Genomic DNA, 19663 nt, shown 5'->3' on the forward strand with positions numbered 1-19663 from the left:
GAAATGATAGACTTCATCTAACAAAAATGAACTGCAGTAGAAATAAATGTAATGTTTTGTATTTGGATCTGAAAATCCCAACTATGCATGAAGAGATTGGGAACAGAGCTAGGATCTGAGAAGTAGCTCATATGAAAAAGACCTTGGAGTTAATTGACTTCAGTTGACAGTTAATTGTAATGTCCCCAAATCTAGTGCGGTGCTGGGCTGCATCAACAAAGATGGAATACTTAGGACGAGGCAGATGCCTATAGTTCTGGGCTCCAGGCTGTGAAAGGAAACGACAAGGATGGTCACAGGATGGAGGTGGGAGTGTTCCAAAGTTTGCCACAGATAACAAAGGAACAGGAAAGGTTTAGCTTGGATAAAGCACTGCTGGAGGACCTTAGAGCTGTCAGAATTTTCTGTGCGTTAGGAACTAACCTTCTTCTTGTTAAGAGAAACAGAAGAATCCCAGGGCGGGGGTGGGGGGGTGGGGGGGTGGTGGTGGTGAAAGTTACAGGAAACCTCAAATAAGACTTTATCGTTCAATATATTTTAAGGTAGAACGGGCTTTTTCCTTCATTCTAGAAGTGCTGGCTTCTGTAAGGAGTCAGACTTTTAGGGGTGGGAAAGGGTGGCTCAGAAGTACTTCGCAGCCCCAAGATTCCACGATTCCTTTGCCTTCCAGCAGTGACTATGTTCTGCACGCTCCTAACACAGGCAGGTGGAGAACAGAGCCATAATTATAGGAATGTTCTAGGCAGCAATGGGAGAGGTTTTTTTGAATTATTAGGCAAGATTCCCATCAAGACACTCTCACCAGAGCATTCAGTTCTTTTCTCTGCTGGGGAGGTCTGAGGCATGCAGTTCTTCCCTTTCACCAGGGGCTGTGTTAGTGTCTCATTTTTGCTTTCTGTGCGCCCAGCAGTGCGCCATGTGCTGGGAAGACAAAATCTCTTGCTGTCTTCAGCTATGCAGGATGTGGAGAGTGAGACAGTACACGCATTAGACCACTAGCTACACTGTTAGGCTTAAAGTGACAGTTTGGACCCATGTGTCCTGTATGAGTGCATTTTTATTTCATGTAGTATTTGTAATACATTTCCCCACTTGGCTTTGGGGATTTATTTTCCCATTTATATTATAGTTCAGGTCATCTGTTTGAGATTTCTCAGTGTCTTGGTGCAGTAGGGACAGGAGGCATTTGTTTATACTTTAAGGCACTTTCCCCCGAAAGTTATGAAGGATGGAAAAGATTGAATCATTTTTTTCCCTCCCCACTGACAGTTTTGTGTATGGTTTATTACTGATTCAGTGACTACCTTTGGGGGCTTTCTGCCTTCATACTGTAACTTCTTTTCCTGGTGTTTCTGTGGTCACAGCAGTTCATCCTCTCATGGCTATAATGACACTAACTGGAGTTAACTATGAGTAGAAACCTGGGTGAGAAGGAATGGATATGAAAAATAAAACCAGAACGGAAGCTGGTCTGTGTGCTTCCACACTAATCCTTGTATTTGTTTACACAAGTGACCATCCCTTTAGGGACAAGCATGCAAAAAACAAAAGGCACATTTTAACTGCTGATTGTAGTTCATGACTAAATTCCTTCTTCCTAATTTCCCTTAGTAAATATTTTCTGCAAAAATTATACTTTTAATTTTTCTAGCATTAATAAACTTACAGATACAACTTAAAAATTCTTGATTCCGAATTCTAGTCTTAGCATTCAGAGGCTTTTTACACCTCACCCCGGCCCCACTCACACACCAAAGTAACCTACTTTATTGTAAATTCTTCTTTCTTTCAGGTAGGAATGAATTGATAGCCAGATACATCAAACTCAGGACAGGGAAGACGAGGACCAGAAAACAGGTAAAATAACCGACCTGGAAATTGTGCATGTCAGCGAATGGCCCACGGAGGCATTTTGGCTGCAGTGGCTGTCTGTGCTTTGGCTCCTAGGAGCCCCCAACTGGAGTTCCCTGTAAGGACGTCAGTGGTGTAGGTGTTTGAAATTGGCTCCATTTTTGCTATTCCTCATTTCAGTGACCTTTTATTCCATGGTCTCTGGAGTTCCTTCTATACACATATGGAAAAGTTTCACTGCTAAGGACAGTGTATGAACTGCTCCTGTATGCTAAATCTTCAATTTTCTTTCCCAAACTGTGCATCTGCAAACATTGTAAAAGCTGCAGGTGCAGATACACTTTGCAAGTCATGAAATTTTGAGATTTTGCGCATTGTAAAATCCTGGAACAATTACATATTAGTCATCATTTCACTGCAAAAGTAACACTAGCAGCCGTGAGCATTGGCCAGAACATGAGGCTGAATGATGTGCGTCCAGGGAACTGTTGCTCCTTAAGCTATGGCTTTTTGTCAGTAGCTGCTGTGACTGAAATGAAGTTACAACTTAAATACCTTTGTGCAGCGCTGGGTCAGGAATTTTCCTCTGCCCTCCCATCAGGGCTGTGGCGCTCTTCACTCCTTGTGATGTAAAGCAGCCCAAACCTCTGACCCAGTTCAGAACTGGAATGGATGAGAAATTAGCGTTTAATGAAAAGCAGAAAAAGAAAGAAATGGAAAAGGGGGAGGGAAATCAAACCAAGCTCATGGGTGAGTTCTTAACAAGAAAAAAATAAAGAAATATTTATAATATGTGTTTCGGTGTTGACTATGCTACCTGATTCGGCATGAATTTTAAAAACTTATAATCAGACCAAAAGGCGAGCTCAGTTGTGCGCTTGTGAAACCCTGAGCAGCAGATTCCAGTCCTCTGCTTGGGTGATGAGTTGTTTTTCTGAGCGTTTATGACGGGGAGAGCTTTCCCCAGGAATGCCCCGGTGCCCCCGCCGGGAGCCCACTGCTGAGTCAGCGCAGAGGCAGGTGGCCTCCCGCCAGTGCTCTGAGGCAGGGCATTGTCTGTTCTGTGAATGTCTCCCCCTCTGTGGCCCACAGCAAGCCAGTGGATCACATCAAAACAAAATTCGGTGAAAGCAGGAGCCGGATGGAGAGGTGAAGAGGATGGGGGAGTTCCTGCTTCTCCGTACTTAAAAGAAAAAAAAAATGCAAAAGCAAATAGAAAGAAAAAATTGATAATTGACACTGGAAAACAAAGTTAGAGATAAGCGGATCAATTATTATCATAAAGCCTGTTTTTAAGGTCATTAGAGTGTTTGAAATCAAGTAATGGCCTCACAGTCCGAGTCTCTGAACTTCTAAATGGACGCTTCTAAATTTCTGAAACAGACAAATCTAATTCCCAACATACTGAAAGTCCTGGACCTGGGCTGTCTGCTGATCTGTGAGCTCTGGTCATGTGCCCAACCCCTTCAGTGAGGGGAGGCTTCTAAATTTAACCAAGTCCTGCTGAAAGAGATGCAAATTTGTTTACCCAGTGGAATCATTGTGTTTCAGAAGCCCGGCTTGGCTCGGTTTCCACACCCCGGCATCCTGGGGATGTTTTTAGGCAGCAGTTGGTGATACCTCTCCAATGTGAATTTGTTGTTCAGCAAATCCGTGTGGTTTTTCAACCCAGATTTTTAACAGGATGGCTGGCTGGCTGTATTCACACTTTTCGCTTTGTAATAATATGCAAATCCACTTGGCGCCCAGTCAATACCCAAAAGAGTGGAAGGATTAAAGATATTTATAAGGGCAAAAAAAAAAAAAAAAAAAAGCTCTGCTAACTGGGTCTTTCCATTTCTCTTTGAGATCTAATTTACATGTCAGTATTATTTTAACATTTGCTACAGAATCCAGAGCTCTTAATGAGATCAGAATACAACTGACAGCTTCAGCTTTTTGATTCTGCAGAATGTGCTAATTTATGGATAGTCTCTTCTAAATTGAGAAAAAGGGATTTTCCCTCCTGATACTGAGAAGCTATAAATATTTTCATTTACCTCTACCCCCACCTTTTAAATTTTATAAAGAAAACAACCCTACTCTCCCCCTCTCATCCCGTGGCCCACAATTTCTCCTGGGTGAGAAAACTAATATTTGCTTCAACTTTCATCCTGAATCCAGTCACTGCAGTGATGACCCAGTCTGAAAAGCTTAGAGCAGCGCTGGGGGCTTGGTGTCTGGCTGGGACTGTGTATTCCTAACTGCAGAGCTTTGTTGAGATGCAAATAACCTCCCCCCCCCCACCCCCCACCCCGAAACCCTCCCAAGGAGTAGCTATTTTATATTTGATTTCCTTTTTTTGTTTTGTTTTGTTTTGTTTTGTTTCCCCTCATAAACCCGAACAATGTAGGTGTCTAGTCATATACAGGTCTTAGCAAGAAAGAAAGTTCGAGAAATTCAAGCCGCCATTAAGGTACGTCTGGCTTGCCCAGTTGTAGGGGGCTTTTCATCTCCATGGTTACAGGCTTTTCCTTTGTTTTCCTCCCTTCCCCTACCCTGCAGGTGTCTAGTCACATTCAGGTTCTTGCCAGAAGGAAATCTCGTGATTTTCATTCCAAGCTAAAGGTATGCGCTTTCCTGCTTTTTGGCTTGTGGTTGCTATGCATCTCACTTCCTGTTTTCCATGGTGACTGGTGAATGCCTGGTGCTGGGATTCTGGTAACCTAGTTTCCTCGCATGTGAGAGCTGTTTACATTTCTTTGTGTCTAATCTCTCTGTTTCTGTACTAGCCTCACATTAAGCTCAGAGTGTGTGGTGTGTGTGTGTGCGTGTGTGTGTGCGTGTGTGTGTGTCCCCCTAATAACACTGCAAATGCAGCAGAGAGCTAGTCTTGATAACTTTTCAGCACAGAAACATTGCTTTTTTTCAGTCATCAAATACCTACCAAGAAGCACTGAGCTAAGAGGGAAAAAAAAAGTTCAAGAGATGTAAAGTTGGTATAGAAATTATAAATGAATCATTTCCAAGAGATCATCATGAAATTACTTTTTGAAATATTTAGAAATTATTTTAAATTTGTGTTTTTGATGTATTTTCAATACTTATGAAAAATACATCTTCTTCATGGAATTTTTTATGTGTTCTTCCAACAGAGAATATTTTCTGCTAGATTTCTTTCACATTTCTTAATAATATTTTTTAAGTGTGTGGCTTTGTTAATTAAAATAGAAATTTGAGGTGAGGCCTTAAAAAACAAAAGATAGATCTTAGAGATGAGAAAGCTTTTGATCAAATCCATGTTTGTAATTCTGTTTATACTTGAATTTAATTTTTTTTTTTACATGTGCCTCATTTCCTAGTCTTTTAAAATATATTTCATAGCAAAAACAGAGGCATGGACAATTTTAAAATGCAAGTTCTCCTTGTTTTCTCTCTTTCCAAAGTTTGCAGTAAAGTACACATGACTCTTTTTTCCCCCCTAATGTCCTGTTTTAGAAATGCAAAGGGATTACAGTTTGCATGGAGGAGCTTTATAATAAAAATGAATCCATAACCCATATTGTTGTCTTTCTACCATGCCTGTTTTTGGTTCTCTTTTGATTTTTTCCCCCCATATATTAACTGTATTTGTACATTTGTTCTAAGCTAAAGAACAAAGTGTAATTTCACAGCCCTAAGTGGTGAATGCCAGGACTCTTCCCAAGGTCCTCCAACTTTTTAAATGCAAACAAGGCTGGCTGTGGAATAGGACTAGTGACCAGGAAGGTGCATTTGGTGTGCCCTCTGCAGTGGGCAGCATGCTGGCTCGCTCGCACGTGTGGCTGATGGTGGCTGGCTTTTAGCTGCACTGGCTGAGCAGTTGGAAGACTAAAATAACTTTATAGCTCCTGCTTTTTAACCAAAGGTGCAGTCCTTTCTATGTGGATGTAACTACCCCAGTGTTTGCTCAAGTTCTCACTCTGTTTCTAGTTTCCCTAACGGATTAATGATGTACAAAGAAGTTTATAGACATCAACTTTATGTTTCCATCTGCGATGTTTTAAATTGCTCTGTTTCTGCACTGTGTGGTTCCTGTATGCTCATCAGGGCACACAGCCCTAGACCAAAAGCCCTGTAAATGGTGGATAAAGCTATCCCGGTCAGAGGGGATCCCTATGGGATTCCACAAGCACTCTTTTTCTCTCTTGGGGACTTTACAAATCTTCCTCAGTGGAAACAGTTTTGCCGTTACCTTCTGCGTATACATACATACCAACACACAGTTGTATTTGTGTTTGTTCTTTAAAAAAAATAAAATGACCTCTCCCCACGTTTGGCCAGCACCGGACCATTTCCTCTGGAGCAGGCACGAGGGTGAGGCAGAAACAGAGGCAGTGGGGTAGCAAGGCTCTCAGCATTTCAGCTCCAAGAACCACCTCCATCTTCTTACAGTTCCTCTCCTTCCTGCCTACCTCATTATTCTGGGAAAAATGGAGGCCTTTGTTCTTCCCATCAGCTAATACCAGTTGAGTGTTCCAGGCATGGCGCTCATCATGGTGGGCAGCTAACAACCAACCCTCTATTCATAGAGCTGGCCGTGGAAATGGGAATGTGAAATACAGGGCACTGTAGGGTAAGTGTTAGCAGAGAGAGCCAAAGTGAAACGTGCAGGGAATCCTAGGGCCCAGTTGCATGGACCGTGTCTGCTGAGTCTGGGGATGAAAGGAGGAGTTAGTGCAGTGCAAAGCCTCCTGTATTCTCTCACATTAGCTCACTACAAAGCTAGTTCCGTTCTTCAGATTTTGAGCAATACTATTGAGGAAACCAGGTCTCCAAAGGTTCAGTTAACTCACCAAAAGCCACCCAGTGTAGGAATAGGTCAAGTCACGATTTGAACTCAGATCTTTCTGGATTCTGAGCCGCTGTTCTTTCAGACGGGGTTTCATCTGGCAGAGGCTAAAGTGGTTTTTAAGCAACAAGCTTCATGTCAGTGTATGGGGTAGACAACCTGTTAACCACCCCTCATGCCCCTTGGAGCTGGGCAGACAGCCCCTGCTTCCCATAATCCCTCAGACGTAAGATGATTTTTAAACTTTGAGCTGTTGGTGAAAACAGTGTGGGCTTAATTTGGGATTGATGCTGTGCTGATAATCAGTAAGACAGGGGCGAGATGCCTTCTTTGCTGCAGAGCCACTGCGTCCCCACTCGGAGGGAGTCAGGACAGCCAAGGAGAATAAGGCTGCCTGTCACCTGCCTGCCTTGATGCTGCTGCCTTGATCTCCCATGGGCATTTCATGCTAAAGATGCTCTCCTTCATCTTCCTAACCAGCCCTTCCAGGGAAGTGGGCTCAGCCCCATGAGCCTGGTAGGAGAGGTACATCTCCCCACTAGATCTGCACTTCCTTGTTCAGCTCTGGAGTCTAATAGCCACAGGAGGCAGGGATGAGCATCCTCACCAAGTTCCTGGTGGGGTCAGGCTGATAGCCTCTGTCTTCTTGGCCTCCCAGATAAACTCACTGCTGAAAGTTGAAGTCATCCCAATAGACAAAAAGGAGAGCTTCTGAGCAGGGGTGGGGATGGCAGGAAATATCCAGACCCACAAGAGGGGCCTGCTTTGTCTGAGGTGATGTGACCAGGCTTCCTGGAGGAGGTGGCTGTTGACTGACCATCTCAGGACCTGTCCTTGCTGCACCTGCCCAGCCAGGCCCCTCCCCATTTCTCCACATGCTCAGCAGTCAAAGGATTTCTGTTTTCTGGAATGGACAGGCCTGTGGCCCTCCTGTGAAGACTGTAGTTGAGTTTCATTTCTGTCCTGCCTTGGAGTTTGAAAAAGCAGTTTACTCATAGCCAGGGCCAGAGCCAGGTATGGCTTCTAGGGTGCCTTCCTGCCTGTGAGTCTGTTTTGACTTTGCTCAGAAGGGTGCGGGAGAATTCTTTAGGCTAATGGTTTTCTAGCCTTTTTAAAGTAGCAAAATTCACATTTCAAATTGAAATCTTACTTGAAAATTTCAATATATGAAAATGTAAAACCTGTTTTAGCTAGAACTCTCACTGTGCTCTCATCCTTAGCAGCGGCCTCTTTGGCTGGTTCTGTTGAATAAGGTTTGAAAACCCACTGCTTTAGACAGAAGGTAAAGGAAAGGGCCATCCCTTTCAGCCATTCCTCTGACTGTCTTTATATAGGACAGCTTCTGAAAGCCCACATTTTTTGAGTCCCATAGCCTATTCTGCCATATTCTTCTGAAGGAAACAGGCTGAAGAGAGAGTGGTTATTCTCATGTCAGTCACAAGTGAGTCATTCTAGCTACAGAAATCACACTCCTGAAAACCTGTTAGGATGAGTTTCAGAGATTGCCTTTAGGCTTTTGCTAAGTGCCGTGTTTCTCAAAGTGCTTGTTTGTGAGCCAGATCACCCCCAAAATGTGTGGACTTTAATTTTTGCTTTAAAAAAAAATGATTTTAGTAAAAGTTTAAGATTTCCATGTAGATTTGAACTTTAAAAGCACAGAAATCATTACTCCGTGCAGTTCAGTAACTGTTCCATTGAGAACCTATGTGTTCTAGACCCTTTAGTAGATGTTGGGCCTGAAAAGTTGAATAAGCAGAGTTTCTGTTCCCGAAGAACATTCGTCTTTTCTGTTATTTTTGGCCACATTTGGGGAAACTACAAGATTCCCAGTGGATTGTCTCCAGCTAGCGGACTCTGCAGTAGATATTTAACAGAGTGGTGCAAAGTTCGAGCAGTGAAAGAATGATTAATTCTGAGTGTGGGAGAATTAGAGAAAGCCCCATGGAGGAGGTGCCCTTAGAACTGTGCTTGGAGGAAAGCAGAGACTTCCCACAGAGAAAGGGGGGCTGGGGAACCATGAAGAACAGCATCTAGCTGGAGGCGAGGAATGAGACAGGAGGAGTGAAGTTCCTGTGAGGAGCCTGGGGAGCATGCAGGGGTCATTCACAGGCAGGCCGTGGAAAGGATCCCCTCCAGCCATTTTCGGAGGACAGCTAGGAAGCAGGCAAAGCTGACTGCACAGAGGCTAATTCAGTTGCTGCTGGAAGAGGGCGGGAGGTGTGGGCCTGGACCAGGAGCTGACCACACACCCCAGGGACCCCACTCTTAGCACTAACCCATCCTTATTGTCATCACTGGCTGCTGTATCCTCTTTCTCACTCATTGTTTCTAAACAGCAAATTATGTTTAAAAGTTCCGTTCCAGTCCCGTATGGAAAGTGTACATGGAAACTTTTCAATAGCAGCATTTAAAACTTAGGTTATTAAAGGCTGGGTTCTCTTAAAGGAATGGCCATTAACTGAGAGTGTCCATCAAAATCGACTATGACATTTTTGTTGCTGAGCAGCAAATAGTTAATAAGTACAGAGAATGACATATTAAACATTCATGTTTGCACAATCCAGAAATGATTATTTTCATTACATTTCCTTTTAAGTTTTATTTTTTTTTAGCTGAAGGAAATCAAGGGCAAAACATTATTCTTACTTTTCCTGATTTCCTCTGCCCACTCTCCTTCCTTAATTAGTTTCAGTCTACCCCCATCGCCCATCAGTCTCTTTTCTTGCCACTTAACTGTTTCCCTGAGAAAATCATATCCAGTGAAAACTGTATCTTCTTCTTTTGACTTTATCCTAAAACTGATCTAGATTTTTTCTTTTTTTTCCCGTTGTCTACTGTGAACTTGTCCTAAAGCCATTGGCACCAATGTGAAACTGTTAATCTACAGTTTCTCCTGGCCTGAGCCAGGACAGACTTGACCAACAATTCAGGATGGCCTTGGACGCAGACGGCCACCATGAGAGAGAGAGATGCAAGAGGCAAGGAAAACTAGGGGATAGTGGAAGAGTTCAAGGAGTGATGTGAGGAGGGCAAGAACCAGGAAAGACTGGGGCAGTAGGGGGAAGGGGTGAAGGGGTCGGCAGAGTGCTGAAGAGATTCAGAAGCCCTGAGACAGACGGGAAATGCAGGGCATTTGTAGCCAGAGTGTCAGGATATGGGACATGAAATATGTATTTACAGTTTGGGGTTTTGTTTTGTTTTTAATTTTCTTGACCAAAATGTCTAAACTACAAGTCAGATAACTACTGACTACTGTGATAACTACTGCTTTAGAAGACACTCAGTTCTCTTAGTGATGAGAGGACCACACGTTTGACCCCTATCCAGACACAATCCTTTTGACCCATCAGTCTTCTGATGCTTGGTTCTAGTTATAAAGCAGAAGATACAAAAAGTACAGTGAAGTTGCTCAGCTGTGTCCGACTCTTTGTGATTCCATGGACTGTAGCCTACTGGGCTCCTCCGTCCATGGAATTTTCCAGGCAAGAGTACTGGAGTGGGTTCCCATTCCCTTCTCCAGGGGATCTTCCCAACCCAGGGATTGAACCTGGGTCTCCTGCATAGCAGGCAGACGCTTTTATTGTCTGCGCTACCAGGGAAGCCTCAAAGTACAAGATGGACCCATGCAATTCCAGCGTGCAGATGGCTTGTAGTTTTGGAGCACGTATCAAGCAATTCCAAGGACACCGACTGAGAGGTCGCTCTTGGACCTTGTGTCACCAGCTGCGTCTACAGCAGTGTCACCCTCGCTGGCTTCATGTATTGTCTGCCATCTCCTCCCCTTCCCCCTGGTTTATCCCCTCATTGGAATCTGTATTTGAGCAGTGAGAGGCAGCAGCCTGTCTGGAAAACAGTGTGGTGTTTTCTGAGGACCAGCCTGCAGTTGTAGAAAGGATTCTCTACTTTGAATTATTTCACTCACCATTATTTCATCAAAAAGTCTTTAACTGTTGTTTTTTTTTTTAAGCTCCAGGGATTTATCATCCCAGCATGTAGAAAGACTGAAGGAAAGAAAAAAAGGAGAAAGAAAGATTGTAGAAATACTCTCCGTGCACTAAGCAGTCTTTTCTTTCCTACTCAGAGTTCCTATTAGAGTTTCCTGCTCTGAGTCTCTGTATGTTTGTTTGTCCTGAGAGCTTGTGCAGTCCCTGCCCAGAGGCCTCTTTCCATGATAGCAGCAAAGAGGCAGCCCTTGATTTGCTGGTGTCAGAGGCTTGTGTGAGCAGCATTCCGGCTCGCAGGCCACCACCACGCTGTGGACCGTCTCTGTCTTACCCTGAAGGTGGACCAAGCTGCTTCTGTCTGGGTGTGTTTTGGTGAATGCACGACTCTGGACAGTCCTCAGAGGAAGGGAAGTCTCCGTTCTGTCCTGACCTCAGCAGGAATACATCTTAGGCAGGAGACGTGTTCGTGTCAAGCTCTGGATTGTGTTGAAGAAAAGCCTGCACTTGCTGACATTGCATCATCCCAGTAGAGCAGAAAAAAGGCCTGAGCTCCTCTGATTGTGTCCGGTCGCTGGTGACTAATTTATGAGCTCCATGTGCTCCCCGGGGCCATTTTCTTCATTCTCACCCTGGTGGCCTTTGTCATTTGATTTCTGAGCTGGCCGTTCTTTCCAATCTGCCGTTCCTTCCAATAAGCAGAGAGCTTAAAGTTCAAATTGTTGATTTAATCCTCTTGATAAGTTCAAGAACTTTGCTAGGGCTCTGCTGCAGCTGCATGGCTGAATCCTGGCCGAGTCACCACTGATACCGTCCAGGAATGGTCCTGCCCGCAGGGAAGACACACTTTCCTCCATCCCGTGGTGTTACCTGTGGCTCTCTGAGCCACTTTGCTCCTTTGAGCGTTGGCTGTCAGCAGAACACAGCAAAAGAAGCCTGAAACTACTGTATCCTTAGTCTAAGCGCCAGCACCAAGACACCTGGTCTTGTCGCGGGATTTGGGAAATGATACACCGTCTTTCCTGGCATCTCCCAGTCTTCAAGGAGTTCTGCACTCATGACATGAACCCTCTCTCCTCAACATGATTTTCATTACCTTGTTTTTCATTTGCCTGGGTTAAAACCAAGATTGGAGACAGTTAATTTCTTGTGCTTAGAGGCAATGGAGTTAGAACCTCTCATCAACCATGTGATGATGCAGAACTTACAGTGTAAACTGAGGGAGTGAGTACATTTACCTCTTTATTCTATGTCAGCCGAGCCAGGTCAACTTTTCTCTTTAAGGGCAGCAGAAACAGCCTCGTTCTACATTTTTTCCCCTTCCTAGAGAAATTCCATTGTTAACTGGCCTCTGAAATAGACAGTGCCCTAGAATCAGATTGAGCCCAGAGATGATGTACCCTGGACCTGGGCTTCTAAGCATTTCAGGTCTGGAGCAGACATGAGCCTGGCTGGTGGGCCACATGGGCCCTAAAGATGTCAAGTCCACAGAGGGGCAAGTGCACGCCCAGAGTGGCACTGTGTGCTGAGTGCTTGATGCAGTTCTCAGGGAGCTCCTGAAGGTGGCTGTTGTTGTCTGCACTTTGCATACAAGGATGCAGAGGCTTGGCATGGTGGCTGAGGGACTCACCCAAGGTCACAAGTCTGCATTTGACTCCAGGGCTGTCTGTTGCCACAGACCAAGCTCTTCGCATGATGCCATGTTGCCTCCTTACGGAGTCCTTGCTGGTCAAGGATGAGGGCTCGTTGCCCTGGCTTGAGTTGCTTTGCGTTGTCTCCCTCAACCGAGCCCTATTTTCATTGTGTCTGTGTATTTGAATTAAATAAAGAAGATGAGTGATGGGAGCTGGTACATTCTGGTTTTTCAAGGGAGATTTGCCTCCCACTTCTTACTGTTACCACCCAGGGAAATGGGCTAAAGGTCAGAAAGGTGCCTTCTCCCCAAAACATGGACCTGGCATTAGCTGACATAAATCCCAGGCTTCCTGGTAGAGAGGCCCGAGGCACACCTACAAATCACCTGGACCCTCATCTGCAGTCCTTTATGATGCTAAGCCACACATCACAATGAAAAGCAACACTATTGACAATTACAGAATACTAAATATAGCCCAGTATATTTAAAAACGGACAATGGTAAAAGCCTTGAAAAATTTTTTTCTTTGATGTGAATGGAGTCTTTGGCATTTGGAAATACAATAAGATGAATTAATTGCTACTCATTACATGGCAAGTCAGGAGAAGTGTGAATGTGCCTTGTCTCCTCAGCGTTAGCTGTTGCCCGACCAGAATAGGCCCTTTTGTAGTTACTCCTGCTTTCTCTAATAATAAGCAAATTAGAGATCATGGCTAGAAAAATTCAAGTGCCCTCCATCCTTTCTCCAAAACCATCATAGACTTGTGATGTTTATCTGCTCAGGAGCAACTGCTGATAATTGCAGAGGTCATGTGAATCCACATAGTGTAAGATTAGAAACAACATCTGCAAAATTACTTCTTAGTAAAGTATTCTATTTTGTCTTCTTCTGAAAAAGTGGTTTTCTTTCTTTTTTTTTTTTTTTGAAAAAGTGATTTTCAAGCAAATTGCTATCTTTCTTCTCATGTACTGTATTTTTATACTGCTGAGAGAAGTATATTTGGAGGAAAACATTTAATAGCTCTCAGAAGTTTTTGAATCCAAGGTCTTTTTTCTTTTTGATTGTACGTGTTTTTTCCTGATATATTGGTGGACTTTCATATGAATACATTAGATTGGAGTCCTTAATTCTGAAATGGTGGCTACTGGATAAGCAGGAGTGTGTTCATTCAGACTTCATATACAGTCACTATAATATTGTACATGCAAGCAGGTGCCATTTTATGTTATATCTTTAAAATTAGTTTATAGCTAATGCCTAAAAATTATGAGATAATTGATTCCCCAGAAAAATCCAAAGCTGAGAAAACAGAGGGGAGACAGGGGTCCCCAACTTTCCAGAGACTGGTTCATAAAATATCCTTGAGTTTGCAGAGCACACCAGTTCAGCCATGTGCATCTGTGGTAGGTTGCCTTCCCATCATGGTTATTACATGAAGACATTTTCCAAACATTGTGTACATTTCAACCGTAGGAAGGAGGCAGTCAGCTGAACCCAGAGTTGTAGTAGTGACAGCCTTGCTCTGCTTCATGAAATATGAAAATCTGTTTACTTAGTAACAATAACAGTTTGAAAGGCTTCAGGCTGAGGAGTTTATGGCGGCCACTGCCTGCTGGATCCCCTGTGGTGGAGGTAGGGAGGCTGCTGACAGCGCGGAGTGCCAGGAGTCGGGCAGGAAGAGAGTCAAGTGGGAACCGAGACGAGCACCGCGCCTGGGAGTCATTCCTGTGCCTTCGCTCTCGGGTCACGTAGGCCCTTTGTTCTTAGCACTCCATCAACAGACTGAGACCCATGTCTCCTGTTCCATAAATGATTCCCACTTTTCAGGTTGTGGGCTCGAGTTAGGGTTTGCTTGGATAAGCGAGATCTGCCTTTTCTTTCCCCACTTCTGCTTTTTGTGGCCTCATTCTTTACAGTCTTAGGAACAGAGGGGCTTAAAATCAGCAAAAAGGAGTCATTGTGAAGTTGTCCAAGCTTTTTCCTAGGGCATATTTTTTTTCATGCATGCTTATATGTACACATGCATGCACTCCGTATTTCCTGTAATCTAAGACATCATAGATTATAACTCAGTATTGACTTAATCATGGTTTTTCAAGATAAAACAATGTGTTCATCCCTTGTATATCCCATCACATCTCAGAACCGTTAGTGTGAAAACATCTTAGAATAAAATTAATGCGGTATACAAATGTCACATATATCTTTGACTTTACTTAAGCTACTGTTGTTTGGTTAGATTAGCAACCCCACCCTCTTTATTCTGGGGGTAAGTGGTGATGATAGAGTGCAGTGTTTAAAAGTCCGAGATATTAGACCAGAATGACACAGGGAAGTCATTTACTCAGGTCTGACACCGAGAGTTATAATTTCTCCAAAGCCAGGCATGTATCTCTAGGCTGAAAATGACAGTTCAGAGATCCTTCTATTGAAACCTCCCAGCTCAGTGTCCTCTGCTCCCATTTCAGGATCAGTAGATCTACAGCCAGGCTCTCCGTTCTGATTTCCAGATATCCCTGGTGTTTATTATCTGCACGTTTGCTTTAGATTTTAAACAAAAAATTCTAATCTTAATTTCCAATGTATATCAAAGATAGAGGGAAGATGTTGTAAAATGAAATGAGTACTCAGAATGTCAGCACTACAAAAAGTAGGAAATCACTGGTATAGACATTTTAGTCCATTTGTGGAAAATTGCCTATTCTCAAAGAGGTAGGTCAAGTGGAGAAAGAACCTCTACTTGAGATAAAATTTCCTCTCTGCACTTGGCTTTCTCTCTATTAGGACAGGCAGCTGAGAGCTGCCTAAATTTTAACATCCTGCTGTCTTTTCACTAGTGGTTTTCTGGGTATATGTATTAGGACATATTTGCTTATAATAGAAGTCAAACTCATAGCTAGAAATACTTCTAGAACCAGAAGACCTTTAGAAAATAAAGTGCAACTCTTTCCTTCATAGATGAAGAAAATTAGAGTGTTAAGTGATTTGCACAAGGTAATACAACCCATTAATGTCAGGTGGAGGGCAGGTTTGAGACCAGGTCTCCAGACTCCCCAGCAGGTATGCCTTTTCCTGACAGAGAGTAGGTTGGTGTGCTCAAAGCAATAGATTTGCTCTCCTGCTTTTGAAATTCTGTTTTCATTTGGGTACCTGATGGAATGCTGGGTAATGAGAGAGTCAAACCTGACTTTATTTAACAAGACTGTATCCTGAAACGTTCTGAAGCTTTGTGACCTAAACAGTAAAGGTGGTGACTTTTCCCATTTCCTCATTGACTGATTTCCCTATTAAAAAAGTATCAAACTTTTATGAACATTTTGAAGAACTTTTCCATCAGCCTAGCACAGGGAAACATCTCAGGCAACTCTAACAGTGTAAGAGTAGGTTATGAAGATGTAGAGACTTATCCACATTTGGACCTGGACTTGATGCTTCCTGGTCACTCCACCCAAGTGTGCACAAACACACTCTGTTTGGGTGAGCAGAACTGCCCCTGTCATCAGCATTTCATAAATAGAACTCTCAGGTTTGAATGCCTCCCCCCTCGCCCCCCCAATGACATAGTTTTGGAATAGAGCCAAGCCCACAGATCTTTATAGTTATTCCACAGAATTGGCATCAGCCAGGCAGACAAGAAACCTGGGCTGCCGTTTTCTCGGCTACCCCCACCTGGGCCCTGGAGAGATTGTAAAGCTTGTGGCTTATTGGAAAAGGCGCCTGGGGTTATACCTGGGCCATTCCTTCAGTTTTAGAAATCACCTTGAGAGTATTGATAACCCCTTATTGGGGGTTAAATGACTTGGGGGCTGGAGTCCAAAGTAACCGTCCAAAGAGAAACCCACAAGCTTGTATTGATGTCAAGGTGCTCTTCACAGAGAAGGAAGTAAGTGTGACTGAGCCAGGTCTCCTGTTTATTATGCCTGGCCAGGCGGGTGGAACTGCAGGACCAGCTGTGGGTAGGCTGATGAGCCCTGAGGTCTCCTGTGTCGAGCTAGTTTGGCTGTAGGGCATTTACATACACATAGTCAGTTTATCATAGAATTCCACTGACTTCAAAATTTGTCTCTTTTCCCCCTGGCATCTCATTGTCTGAAATGTTTCGGGCCTTAAAAAAAAAGTTGCCAGAGGAATCTAGCTTTAGGTTAGAAACTTCAGCAGATGAGCAAATGGAGCTTCAGTTTGAAGAAATGCCATCTGACCAGAGGCAGCAAGGGCATCACTTCAGTCCCTGGGGCCCAGTAGTCCTGCAGGCACCAGGACCCTCGTGGTGTCGTTCAGCTGCTGCAGTGCCCTGACCACGGGTATTCCCGAATAGCCGTTAGATAAGACTCATTTTTCAGTTGAGCACCAGAGAAATGTATAAAGTATAAAACTTTATGCAAGTGTTAGGCCTTTTTTCTAAGGATTAATATTCTCCTTTGAACATTCACATGGCGTTCCTGGTAAGTTATGGGGCAAAGTGGTGTCTATGCCTTGGGACCACCTGATTGATCTTCCTGGAACCCTCTGGTTCTTGTCCTTGTAGGCTTTGATTTTTCTCCCTCCTCCTCTTGGCCTTTCTTTGGCACCTCAGCATGTTTACTCATCACCTTTGGGTAAATCTGTAAACACTGAAGCCACCTCTCAGCTGGTACCCAGTTAGCCTGAAGCTCCCCTTGACCTTCACTCTCTGTCTGAACTCTGAATGGCAGCTGTGGCGAGTGCTCTTTCTCCTTTGATGTGACCATTTTGCTCCTGCTTTGAGGGGGTCTGGGCCCAGTGTGTAGGGTGTATAGACCTCCTGCAAGCATCCAGGAACCTCAACAGGTTCACTGAGTGTGAAGCCCTGCCCCCACCGTCAGGGCCTGTCACACACCGGGGGCCTGACCATTTTTCCATCTGTCCTGGGGAAGCCTCAGAATCAACTCAGAGGAGCTGGGAGTTGGGGCTGTTGGTAATTGTCCTTCTAGGTAGTTCCCCGGGTCACGCATTTCTCCTAAAATGTTGGGGGGAGGGGAAAACCCCGCACTCCTACACATTTTATTGTACCGTGCGTTTGCATACGTGTATATTTTTTAACTAAGAAGAAAAATAACCCTGCCTTTGTCCGCAATCCTTTTAACAAATTGTTTATTGTTGTATCCAGGTAACAAGCATGGTAAGTATTTTCACCAAATTGAGTATTCTGTACTTGAGCTGTGCTTGGCAGACTTTTTGGCGAGCTGTGTGTTACCAGCCTTGGCTTTCCTAGAAAAGACCCTTTTAGGAAAAGGAGAAGCCACGCCCTGATAGAACCCCCCTGCGTCCTTGGCTACAGAAAGAGCCCGCCTCGCCTTGGACTCCGGCGGGGATACCTGAGAAAGCATGCCCCCCGCCAGCATGCTGCTTGGCCCCATCCCGGCCGCCGCCCCGCTGCTTCGAACCCCCACCAGGTGTCCGGCAGGGCTCCCGGCCGCACAGTCGGGCCTCCCGGCCCTGTGGATGCTCCCACCCCAGGTCCACAGCCATGCCTCTTCTCTCGCCCTCCTCCCATCTGCTTCAAAGCAGGGCCGTTTGTTTTCTCTGTTTTTTTCCTTGTTTCTTTGAGTCTGTTAAGTAATTGGAGACATCTCCTTTTGGAAGCTGGAAAAATAAATACATTGTCCACTCTCCTCAGAGGCTTCCCGTTCTGTTGGAAAATGAATTAAAAAAAAATTTTTTTTTTTTAAAAATCTTGCTACTGGGTGTTCTCAGTAAACGTTGAGAGTTGCAGTAGGTTGAGGCCGTTTTAGCCTTCTGGCTGTGTTTATTTATCCATGCATGTTTGCTTTTCCAGCCTCTTTTGTGGCTCTGTATTTTAGTCCCCGTGCTCGTGGCTGTGCCTGTTTAAGCCGCCCGGTAGCCAGGCGCTGTGTATTAAGTCCGTGTGTCACTGTCCCCTTCAAGGATCAGACCGCAAAGGATAAGGCCCTGCAGCACATGGCCGCCATGTCGTCAGCCCAGATCGTCTCGGCCACTGCCATCCACAACAAGCTGGGGCTGCCTGGGATCCCACGCCCCACCTTCCCAGGGGCGCCGGGGGTAAGTCGCGAGCTGGATCCGGTCGTGAGGGCCCCTGAGCACACGGAGCCGACCTGGCCAAGCGTGACGCCGTGCACTCGGCACTTCCTGTGTTTGACACACAGGTGTGACATTACACCTGCTTCGGTGTAAGAGACGGGAGGGGCCGCCTTGTGGCGCCCTGATGCTGGGGGCAAGACGGTGAAAACAGCGGCGAGCTGGGGAGAGGGGAGAGGGAGGGAGGGTCTGGGGGCTCTTAGTCCCTGAAGACACGGAGTTAGGTTTCACTTTACAGCACCATTCCGGGTTGTGGTCTGCCTCTCCATTTCTGTCATTTTATTCCTGGCCCCTAGTCTCTGCTGCTATGTCCTCGGGGTCACTTTATGGCAACTAGCCTCTAAAGAGACAAAAGTATTCTATACTACTGTTTTCATTTTGCACCTGCCAAAGGCTGAGAAGCTTACTGCTGTGGTCCCATTTAATCCTCACAGTAATCTTAAATGCCTCTTACTGTTACTGCCTTTTTACAGATGAGAAAACTGAAGTTAATTAGTAACAAAACAAGAGTTTGGGTAACTTGATCATAATCACACGGAGAGCCATGTCGGGACTCAAACCCAAGGCTGTCCGAATCCGTCTATGTCTACTGCCTCTCCGGGAGGCTGGCGGCAGGCACCAGGGCCTAGGAAAGCCACAGCAAAGGAGGTGTCTGCACTGCTGCTCAGAGCTCCTGGTTCTGAGCTGTGTCCTCTCCCCAGGCTGTGAGCTGTGGAGGCAGAATGTCACGTAGGAAGTGTTGCAGAATGGAGGGAGGAAAGGAAGGGTGGGCGGGCACATAGATAAAGCAGTCAGACGAAATATTTGTGATATTCTCTCTGTAATGCACCCAGATTCCTATTGGGTGTCAAATGAACTCTTGGAAGAGCTGGTCCCTACCCTCAGGGAGGTTAACATCTTTTGCAGGACAGCAACCTGTGGTATCTGCATTTAGGGTATGTCACTTTGCAGCTGGCAGATGATCTGCACCCCCTGTGTTTAGCAGGGATTGGAGTGCATAGATATCCTGAACAGTGCTTTGAGGTGAACTCCTAATCCTGAAGCTCTTTGCATTTTGCCTTCCAGTTCTGGCCAGGAATGATACAAACAGGGCAGCCTGGATCTTCACAAGAGTAAGTCTGAGGAGGGGCCAGCACTGACAACCCCAGGGGCCTTGGAGGGGGGAAGGGAGGTTTAACCTGAGATCACCGACATCACCCCCCACTGTTATCTCCTGAGGCCAGTAGCAGGAAAGAGCTGCTCAGATTTGGGAGACATGTAAAGACCTCACTCCCACCTTCAGTATTAGTGGTCCTGCAGCTGGCAACAGGAGGAGGGTCTCCATCCTCTCATGGCTTTGAGGGGGCAGA

At 45.0% G+C, this 19663-nt stretch overlaps 1 protein-coding gene across 9 annotated transcripts in view; it reads left to right on the top strand.

Annotated features, from left to right (window-relative positions):
* Positions 1-19663, top strand: part of TEAD1 (TEA domain transcription factor 1) — a 267742-nt gene that overhangs the window by 187661 nt on the left and 60418 nt on the right. For 6 of the 9 annotated variants that reach the window (XM_065945232.1, XM_065945229.1, XM_065945225.1 and 3 more), the window contains 6 exons: positions 1793-1857; positions 4244-4306; positions 4396-4458; positions 17365-17376; positions 18144-18278; positions 19380-19426. In XM_065945232.1, the coding sequence (XP_065801304.1) occupies positions 1793-1857; positions 4244-4306; positions 4396-4458; positions 17365-17376; positions 18144-18278; positions 19380-19426 (385 nt within the window). The remainder of the gene's footprint in view (positions 1-1792; positions 1858-4243; positions 4307-4395; positions 4459-17364; positions 17377-18143; positions 18279-19379; positions 19427-19663) is intronic. The other 3 variants (XM_065945224.1, XM_065945227.1, XM_065945228.1) reach the window with 3 other exon arrangements.

This window comes from Muntiacus reevesi, chromosome 9 (genome assembly GCF_963930625.1).
Source record: "Muntiacus reevesi chromosome 9, mMunRee1.1, whole genome shotgun sequence".
NCBI lineage: Eukaryota > Metazoa > Chordata > Mammalia > Artiodactyla > Cervidae > Muntiacus > Muntiacus reevesi.